An 11,004-nucleotide genomic window follows, 5' to 3' on the forward strand; every position below is an offset into this window, starting at 1 on the left:
ATCTCGCTTACCTTGCATCAACCAGGCCCCCGCGTCTCCAAAATCCTCTCTGCAGCCGAATTCGCCTTTGCCTTCTCCATCTTCAGGGATGTCATCTGTTCGGTTTTTCCGTCACGTCGCCAGGAATTGGACGACTATCTGTCCTTGATTTTGGATATGGCTATCCGTTTCGGAGGCTCTGGTTTCTACGAATATCACCGCCTCTTCTCAGCCCGCGCCGCAGCTCGTCTTGCACAGTGGAACCTTGCTACATTCTGGGGTGCCCCCGACCTGGAACTTTATTGCCACGTTTTCGTGGGACGCAGCTCCCTCTCCTGCTCCGCGTGTGGCGGCCCCTCTCATCCTGCTTCTGTTTGTTCCCAGGCAGCCTCCACCGCCCCTCCGGCCCCCGTCCAACATTCCTCGGCGCGCGCCGCTCCCGTGCGCCCGTCCTCTTCGGGCGCCCGTGACAGCTTCGGCCGCCCTATCGTTTTTCTCGACGGGCAGATGGTTTGCAACAATTTCAACCATTTGGGTTGTTTTGCTTCCTCCTGTCGAAGGCTGCACGTTTGCTCTCGATGCGGTTTGGCGAAAGCTCTCTCCTGCTGCCCAACGCGTCCCCCCAAGTTCGGCCGGAGCTGACTGTTACGGTTCCTCTCCACCCCGGTCAACGTACCGGCTCTCGCCGCTGACCTGTCTGCTCACCCTGACACCTCCTTCGTCTGCAGCCTCCTGGACGGCTTTCTATTTGGCTTCTACCCCGGTCTCGTCGCCTCGCCGAGCTCTTCTCTCACCTGTCCTAACCTCCTTTCCGCTCTGGCCGAGCCCCATGTCATGTCTTCTCTTCTGCAACAGGAGCTCTCCAGTGGTTTCATTATCGGTCCTTTCTCAACGCCCCCCTTTTCCATATTTCGCATCAATCCTTTGGGCATTGCCACACGAAAATACTCTGGCAAAAAGAGGATCATAATTGATCTCTCGGCTCCGCATGGCTCTTCGGACCCGTCCATCAACAGCCTCATCCCTAGTTCTGAATTTTCTCTCCGTTACGCGACCGTGGATTGTGCCATCGAAGCCATCAAGTTGGCCGGCAGAGGTGCTTGACTGTCGAAGGCCGACATCATCTCAGCTTTTAAAATCCTACCCCTCCATCCTGACTCTTGGCACCTTTTTGGAGTCCGCTGGGACGATCAGTTTTACTTTTCCGTTTGCCTTGCTTTTGGGTGCAAAAGCAGCCCAAAGCTTTTTGATTCCTTCGCTGAGGCGCTGTGCTGGATCTTGCTGAATAAACACAGGCTCCCGTTCGTGCTCCACCTCCTGGATGATTTTCTCGTCGTTGACTCACCTTCCTCGCCCCCCTCGCGGGGCCTCGACGCCGTGACCAGCACTTTCACTCGTCTCGGAGTCCCGATTTCAAAGGAGAAGACCGTGGGTCCCGCCACGTCCCTGGAGTTCCTCGGGATCATTCTCGACTCCGCTTCCTTCCAAGCTTCTCTTCCTCAGGAAAAGCTTAATCGCGTCACTTCTTTCATCTCCTACTTTCTCAGTTTTCCCACCCGTACTAAGCAGCAGCTTCTTTCCCTGCTCGGCCACTTTAATTACGCTACCCAAATCATACCTCAGGGTCGTTCTTTCATCTCCCATCTCCTTCGCTTGTCTTCTTCTGTCCGATCCCTCCACCATTTCGTCACGCTCGACGAATACTGCACGTCGGAGCTCCGTTTCTGGCTCTCTCTCCTCCGCCACTGGAACGGGATCTCCTTTTTCTATAACGACGCAGCTTCCAGCCCTTCTGATGTTCAGCTGTTCACTGATGCTGCACCTTCCTCTGGTTTCGGCGGCTATTACGGCGGATGCTGGTTCGCCTCCGCCTGGCCGAAGCAATTCGTCCGCTCCGCTGTGCACCTGCGCGATTCTTCTGCGCTCTGGGAGATTTATCCTATAGTCGTCGCTGCCCTCCTTTGGGGACATGAATGGTCAGGAAAATCAATTTTACTCCATTCAGACAATCTCGCCGCGGTCCACATCATCAACAAAAGTCGATCAAAATCGCTGGAAATAATGCCTTTTATCCGTCGCCTCACTTGGCACTCCATTAAGCATCAGTTCATAATTAAAGCTGTCCACATCCCAGGTTTATCCAACTCTATTGCTGACTCTCTTTCTCGCTTTCAATTCCAGAAATTCAGATCCTTGGCTCCGCATGCAGACTGCAACCCAACGCCGGTACCTCCATTTTCACTAACTACACTACACCTAACCCCCGTCTGAACGAACTAATCCTCCAAGCACAACAAACCATCCTTTCAGCCGTTTCCCCACAGACACTCTCTACTTACTGGTCAAGCTGGAAAGCATACAAAAATTTCCACTCCACACATAATATATCTTTCCCTTCTCATCATCCATCCGTTATAGCAGCTTATATTACTTTCATTCACACTCAACATTCAGCCCGTTCCTCATCACTCAGAGTCCATCTGGCAGCTATCAATTTTTTCACTAAACTAATCACTGGCTTACCACACCCTTCCTCTAATCACCCTCAAATTTCCCTCCTCCTGAAAGGAATCCAAAAATCAGAAACTCCATCCTCACACGAACGAGCTCCCATCTCACCAGAAATCCTCCATCGTTGCATTCAAACCCTCCGATCAGGCTTTTACCCTCCGACAACATCCTCCACGCTCCAATCGCTATTTCTCCTGGCATACTTCGGATTCCTCAGATGCTCAGAATTCACTTCACTTAAAATCTCCCACAACTCCTTTTCATACCCCCTCATATCAGATCTCAGCATCCTGGACTCGGATACTCTCACCTTTAAAATCAAGCGAAGCAAAACTGACCAACTTGGCAAAACCACGATCCTCCATCTGTTTAAACTTGACTCACCCCTCAGTCCGGCTCTCTCAACAAGCATCACCTTCAGATCCTCTGTTCACTACGGAATCTGGTAGTATTATCACAAGGCACTGGTTCCACACACATTTCCGCCGCATCCTTTCAGTCAACGGTTACTCACCAGACCAATTCTCCGCCCACTCATTCCGCATCGGTGCAGCATCCAACGCCTCCAGACAAGGAATCCCCGAGCACGTCATCAAGCTTCTCGGACGGTGGTCTTCTCAGGCGTACCACTTATACATCCGTTCCAAACCAGACGATTTGAGACAGGCTCATCTCAAACTAGCTTCATTATAAGCTCCATATTTTGGGGATATAACTGCACGCTTCTTCAGCACGCAGTTCAGAACTCCAGCCCAAATTTCCCAGAGTTCCCTCCCCTTTTTCTTCCTCCTTTTCTACTTCTATAAGGCGTGGTCCGCACTTAGCAAAATGATGTTATGTAATAACAAAAGTTTGGGAGAAGGACCACGCCCGAACTCTACGTTCTAACTCCACCCCGTATCAATCAACCGTACTATAAATACCTCCCCTAACTAACTACCTCTCGTGACGAAAACTTCGCAACCCACCTCCTCCCCTACAACCCCCTTTTTCTACTCTTCCACTTCTCATTAAATAAAAAAAGGGGGGGATATAACTGCACGCTTCTTCAGCACGCAGTTCAGAACTCCAGCCCAAATTTCCCAGAGTTCCCCCCCCCTTTTCTTCCTCCTTTTCTACTTCTATAAGGCGTGGTCCGCACTTAGCAAAATATGTTATGTTTTAACCATTTAATGATCAGTCAACTCTATTTGTAACATTTGTGTTAACTGCTAATTATTTCGTTTATTTTTTAATCCAAACAGTGTTTATTTATTAATTTATTTACTTAGTTGGTAGTTACAGTACATTATACAGTGTGGATTTTGGTTTCAAATCAGCTCAAACTTCTATTTATCACATAAAATTATTCACAGAACAACTACTTTAAGAACTATAAACATAAGGAGAAAAATTATACACACAAGAATATATGAAAAATAGAACATAAGATGATATGAACCAAATTAAATGTATTGCATTCTTATGTTGCCCATTTAATGCAACTAATTAAACTACTGTGTTTTAACTACATGTGTGTGTTTGTTTGTTTATTACACTGTGTGGGAGACAAACTGGATCAGCATACAGTTTTGGTTTCAAAGAATATGAAAGTGTATTATTCACACAGTCACACAGTATTGTTACAATCGTCACAATGTCTCTCTCTGCTGGGCGTACCTGGTACTTCAAAGGGAGATGGGCTTGACTTTAGAAAGCACACAAACCAAGACACAAAAAATCATCACATTCAAGTGAATAAAAATCCACACTAATCTACATAGCTTTTCAGATAGGCTGGACTTCATAGAGGGGTTGGACTAGGGCTGGGCAATACTGTAAGAAAAGTAGACCAATATTCTTCAAATGTGTGATTAGTTTTAGGTTATTACAATTTTTAACAGTTTTTTATTTATAAAGAGAATGCACCATTTTAAGTGATGCGCAAGCTTTTGTTTTATTTACATTTAATACCATTTTTCTTTACAAATAGTAAGAATCCCCCTTTAATCTTAAATGCAACTTTTATATTAAACATATTAACATTCTTGTATTTCAGTTTTCCCATCCCATTTTAAAAAACACATTAAACAGGCACTAAACCCTAAACCATATTTTCTTGGCATTAATAGCTGAAATGTGTTCCTTCAAAGCAATAAGACATACCATTTCCACCATTACAGGGTTAACTGTGCTATAGACAAGAATACAAATTAGTCAGTTAATAATAGATTTAATAAATAATAAATAAAACCTCTCCCTCCTGCTCCGCCTCTAGATAGATAGATAGATAGATAGATAGATAGATAGATAGATAGATAGATAGATAGATAGATAGATAGATACTTTATTAATCCCCAATGGGGAAATTCATTTGTCCAACAGCACACAAATAATTAAAAAAAAAAAAAAAAAGCATACACAACAGAGTCCACACCCAGGTACAAAAAAAGTGCTAAATGGTGCTTATTAAGTACACACATCAGGTGTTAAGCAGTCTAATTCCAGCAGGAACAAATGAGTTCAGTCCTACAGCAGAGAGAGAGGAGTCTATCACTGCGCCTGCTCCTCTGAGCTGCCAGTATCCCATGCAGAGGGTGACTGCTATTACTGAGGATACCCTCCATTAAACACCTCATCCTCTTCTCCACTAACTGACCCACAGAGTCCACATTCCCACCCATTACTGACACACACTTCCTTATAAGCTTATCCAGTCTGTTCCTGTCCCTAACAGTAATGCTGCTTCCCCAGCAGGCAACACCAAAGAAGACAGCACTCGACACAACCGAATGATAGAATGTGTGCAGAAACTCTAAACCCATACATCACTAAGTGCCCCTCCCAAACCACTCCTCACTATATATATATTTTTTAGCAATTTTCATTTTAATTTGAGCTGAGGGTGGAGTAAGCCAAAATCAGGGGGCATAGTTACCCTTTAAAACAGTAATTTTATTGGGTGGATCTAAAAGAGGGGAAAATAACCCCAAGATAAAACCCCAAAGACCTAGAATAGGTGTAAAAAAATATAGGATAACATAGTGCAACTCATCCAAAAGGACATATAGGGAATGAAAAGTGGTTCCATATTGGCATTGTTCCAAAGAACATTCAGTGCACATTCATGGGTTCCAACCTGAGCTAAAGTTTGGAACAAGGATGTTAATCATAGGCTAGGTGATTAATTTGATTAATTTGAAAGAACATGAATAGTAATTTAATGATACATTTAGTTTATTAGTCATTAATTTATTTCTCTAGGGAATGCTTTGCTTTCGGTAACATTATAATTTGTGTAGATTAAAGGTCATACAGTGACAGTGCTGCTTACTGAACGGAGCGCTAACTGAATTTCTTCAGCTTCAGCTAAGGCAGGTCTGCGCACTGTGCGCCTTTATAACTAGATAATACCAACAGACAAACATCTTCATCTTGAAAACGTCCTGAAGACACACAGCTAATTGAATCTCCTTCCCTATGTTCCCTCTGAATGTGATTGCTCTGCTCCTCTGACCAGGACTGGGCAGGAAAGTAAATTCAGCCCTGCCCTTTTCTTTAATTTTATTTTAGACCAGCCCACTACAATCACAGCAACTCCAAAGAGAAATCAGCCCTCCCTTACTGTGTATGTATATATATATATATTTATAAAGGCACTGTCTCATATTTCTTACTCCATCATAGATATTAATGTCGAACATGAAATAGCAAAAGCTCCACTTAAACAGTGCACAGTATGTCTGTTCTGAAGCCATTTACTCTCATGGATAGTTTAAATAACTCCATATCATAAAGAAAATAAATTAAAAAAAAAGGTCACATACTGTATTTTGTTGGACCACCTTTAGCCTTAATTGCGATACACATTCACTGTGGCATTGTTTCAATAAGCTTCTACAATGTTAAAAAAAATGTTTTCAATCCAGTTTTGCATAAACTTTTCACCAAGATCAAGAGCAGCATTGATGATGGTAGAGTCTGACCGCTGCACAAAGCAGCTCTTCTCCATCCAGCACATCCCAAAGATTCTCAATGAGGTTAAGATCTGGACTCTGTGGTGAACTCTCTCTCAATCCATGTGTGAAAATGATGATCTCATGCTCCCTGAATCACTCTTTCACAATTCCAGCCCCATGAATCCTGACATTGTCATCTTGGGATATGGCCGTGTCATCAGGGAAGAAATATAAAATCCATTGATGGAATAACCTGGTCTATATTCAGTATATTCAGGTAGTCAGCTGACCTCATTCTTTCAGCACATACTGTTGCTGAACCCAGACCTGCAGACCAACTGCAGTATCAACCACACTTACTTATCATTTACTTACTTAAATCCAGGTGGAGAATGTTTTTTTTTAGCCAGGCAGTGAACAAAGTGCACTAAGTAGGAAATGAGCATCCTTTAAAACAGTGGAATAAAAAAAGTTGCAAGCTAGCTAATAAAGCTAGCACTGTTTGAACACTAGCTTTTGTATATTTTGTCTTTAAAGTGGCCCACTTACAGAGTGACCCACTGGGAATTGCCCCTGTGCTCCCTATGGCCAGTTTCAAGGATAACAGGGAAGGTAAAATAATAAGCTCTCTATCTTAAGCAAACACTTAGAACAAAGCTCAAAGCTAAGCTAAGCTGATATTCTCTTCTTATTTGATCTCTGCATTCCACATAAATTATACAACACCTTAATACTTCTACAGGTGAGGGTAAAATAAATTTTAGCACCCCTGGACTGGGACTTGGAACACAAACACCCAAACATATTTTTCTCCTGTGGGCAATGTTAAAATCACTATTACAAACTGTACAGCGGGCAAGACCTTAATAGTTGTTTACTTTTACCAGACATGGATATACATGGGTTGAACAATGAAACTAAAACACCTGTCATTTCAGTGTGGGAGGTTTCATGGCTAAATTGTGTGCTTGGAGTTTACTTGATTATCCTCTGCTTGTAAGGTAGGCTGGCTTTAAGATACTTTTTGCTTAATTCTGTTAGAACTGTTTAGGTAATCTTGTGCTTGTTGGGACTTGTTGATTTAGAGAGTTGATTCAGGTGTGGTTTCTGGCTAGTTAAGGTGTGAATTAGAGGGGTGTGGCTAACAGCCTGCAGTTGTTGATAAATTAAGTGTGTTATCCAGTATTCATTTAGTGTGCTTGGAGTTTACTTGATTATCCTCTGCTAGTAAGGTAGGCTGGCTTTAAGATACTTTTTGCTTAATTCTGTTAGAACTGTTTAGGTAATCTTGTGCTTGTTGGGACTTGTTGGGACTTGTTGATTTAGAGAGTTGATTCAGGTGTGGTTTCTGGCTAGTTAAGGTGTGATTTAGAGGGGTGTGGCTAACAGCCTGCAGTTGTTGATAAATTAAGTGTGTTATCTGTAGCGGTTTGTGCAAGGACTCTTTGACTCTTTGATCAGCAAATTTTAGTCTTTCAAATTTAAATCAAACAGTAAAACTTAAGATTTGACAATGTGCTTCCAAATTCCTACTCTCATCTCCTGCAACACCCGTAGACACCGGCATCAGGGCAGAAACCGCAATCCTAGCAACCTGTTGTACCCACCTAGTTCACTAAGTTCTCAGGTGTTGGTGCATGGGGGACTCTGGAATTGCCATTCTGCAGTTCTGAAGGCTGACTTCATCACAGCTCTTGCCTCTGCTCAATCTCTGGACTTCCTGGCTCTGACTGAGACTTGGATCACTCCAGAGAACTCTGCAACTCCAGCTGCCCTGTCATCTGCTTTTGCCTTCTCCCACTCTCCACGGCCAACCGGCAGGGGTGGTGGAACTGGCCTGCTTCTGTCTCGTAAGTGGTCCTTCACTGTACTCTCTTTTCTGCATCTTGACATCTCTTCTTTCGAATTTCATGCTGTCACTATCTCTTTTCCTGTCAAACTCCATATCATTGTTCTCTATCGTCCTCCTGGCCCACTGGGCAACTTCATTGATGAACTGGACACTCTCCTGAGTGGGTTACCGGTTGAATCCTCACTTATCCTCCTTGGTGACTTCAACCTCCCCTCAGAGAAACTACAGTCATCCTGTCTTCTTCCACTTCTGTCTTCTTTTTCTCTCTCCCTCAATCTGTCTGCTCCAACTCACAGAGCAGGAAACACTCTAGACCTTGTCTTTAGCAGACCTGCTCCAGCTCTGGATCTAACTGTGACTCCTCTAGATTTCTCTGACCATCACTTCCTATCCTTCACTCTCTCTCTTCCTGCTCTTCCTACAAACACAACCTCTTCAACTTCCACTACTCATCGCAATCTTCGTGCTATATCTCCCTCCTCTCTTGCCTCAACTATCATGACCACTCTTCCGAATCCTGACTTCTTCTCTTCCCTCCCTCTGGAAACAGCTACCAACACCTTCCTCTCATCTATCACCTCTTCCATCAACACTCTCTCTCCTCTTACTTCAAGGCCAGCAAAATCCTCTCCAGCCACCCCATGGCTGTCGGATGTTCTACGCAACAACCGTAGAGAGCTAAGGCTAGCCGAGAGAAAGTGGAAAAAATCTCAACAATCCTCAGACCTTTGCTCTTACCAATCTCTCCTATCCCGATTTTCAACAGAGGTAACTGCTGCAAAATCCTCTTTCTACAAAAGGAAACTGGAAGAATCAGCATCTGACCCTCGCAAACTCTTCACCATCTTCTCATCTCTTCTAAACCCTCCCACTCCTCAACCTCCCACAACCTTCTCCCCGGATGATTTTGTCAACTTCTTTGAGGAGAAAGTAGCAAATATCCGCCAATCCTTTCCCCCTGCCTCTACCCTTCCCACCAAGCTCTATCTTCCACATTCTACCTCTCTGTCTCACTTCTCGCTGCTTTCCACAGATGAAATCCTTCATCTTCTACATTCTAACAATCCAACCACTTGCCCACTTGACCCTTTACCATCTTCCCTCTTTCAGACAATTGCTCCTGACCTCCTTCCGTTCATCACTCACATCATTAACACCTCTCTATCATCTGGTCATGTTCCATCAACTTTTAAGACTGCCAGAGTGGTTCCTATCTTAAAGAAACCAACTCTAGACAGCTTGGATGTTGGCAACTACAGGCCAGTTTCTCTCCTCTCTTTCCTTTCTAAAGTCCTTGAGCGTGCTGTCTACAACCAACTTTCTCTCTTTCTCACTCAGAACAATCTTCAGGATCCAAACCAGTCTGGCTTCAAACCTGCACATTCTACTGAAACTGCCCTCATTGCAGTTACAGAGAAGCTCCATGCAGCAAAAGCTACCAACCTGTCATCTGTTCTGATTCTCCTTGATCTCTCTGCGGCTTTCGACACGGTCAACCACAGCATTCTCCTTTCCATCCTCACCAGCCTTGGAATCACTGGCTCTTCTCATGGATTCTCATACCACTGCTATGCGGACGACACTCAACTAATCCTTTCTTTTCCTCCTTCCGACACTCAGGTTTCATCCCGCATCTCAGCATGTCTCAGTGATGTCTCGATGTGGATGAGTTCTCATCACCTGAAACTCAACCCCAGCAAGACTGACCTTCTGTTCATCCCAGGAACTACGAGCCTCCACAACAATATCTCCATCTCTTTCGACAACTCACTGGTCACTCCATCGGCAGAAGCACGAAGCCTCGGTGTAGTAATGGATGACCAGTTATCATTCTCGAGCCATATTGCAAATCTGACTCGGTGCTGCAGATTTCTCCTGTACAACATCCGAAGAATTCGACCGTTTCTGTCTCAGGAAGCCACTCAGGTGCTTGTGCAGTCTCTTGTCATCTCAAGACTTGACTACTGCAACTCTCTACTGGCTGGTCTTCCACTGAGAGCCACCAAACCACTACAGTTAATTCAGAATGCTGCAGCACGACTCGTCTTCAATCTTCCGAAGTTTAGTCATGTGACTCCTTTGCTGCGTTCCCTCCACTGGCTTCCTGTTGCCGCCCGCATCCGATTCAAAACCCTGACGCTGGCCTACAAGGCAAAAAACGGACCAGCTCCTTCATACTTAATGGCGATGGTCAAAGCCATATCTGCACCAAGAGCTCTTAGAGCTTCCAGTACGGCTCGGCTCGAACCTCCATCACTCAAAACACACAGAAAACAAACATCCAGACTCTTCTCTGTGCTGGCACCAAGGTGGTGGAATGAACTTCCACTGGATGTCAGAATAGTAGAGTCACTCGCCGTCTTCAAACGTCGACTGAAGACACATCTTTTTAAAGAGGTTCCTAGGGTTCTAAACATGATTAAGTTCTATGTATCTCTTGATCCTAGTCTACAAACTAGCTTTGGATAACTTAAGTAACTTTGAAGCACTGTTGTAAGTCGCTCTGGATAAGGGCATCTGCTAAATACCGAAAATGTAAATGAAAATGTAAATTGGAGCAGCCTGGTGGCCAATCTACTTTAATTGCACATTGCACCAGTAAGAGCAGAGTGTGAAGGTTCAATTAGCAGGGTACGAGCACAGTTTTGCTCAAAATATTGCAATGCACACAACAATATGGGTGACATACCAGAGTTCAAAAGAGGACAAATTGTTGATGCACGT

General features: G+C 44.3%; 1 protein-coding gene across 1 annotated transcript; it reads left to right on the forward strand.

The window, feature by feature from the left end:
- Positions 1 to 8,158: 8,158 nt before the first annotated feature.
- On the forward strand, positions 8,159 to 10,804 carry LOC125801059 (uncharacterized; the record flags this gene model as incomplete). Its single annotated transcript, XM_049476595.1, has 2 exons — positions 8,159 to 8,278; positions 9,901 to 10,804. Coding segments are annotated over 2 exons (969 nt in total), but the record flags the coding sequence as incomplete, so codon positions are not given.
- Positions 10,805 to 11,004: the final 200 nt, after the last annotated feature.

Source organism: Astyanax mexicanus, chromosome 1, assembly GCF_023375975.1.
Source record: "Astyanax mexicanus isolate ESR-SI-001 chromosome 1, AstMex3_surface, whole genome shotgun sequence".
Taxonomy (NCBI): Eukaryota; Metazoa; Chordata; class Actinopteri; order Characiformes; family Acestrorhamphidae; genus Astyanax; species Astyanax mexicanus.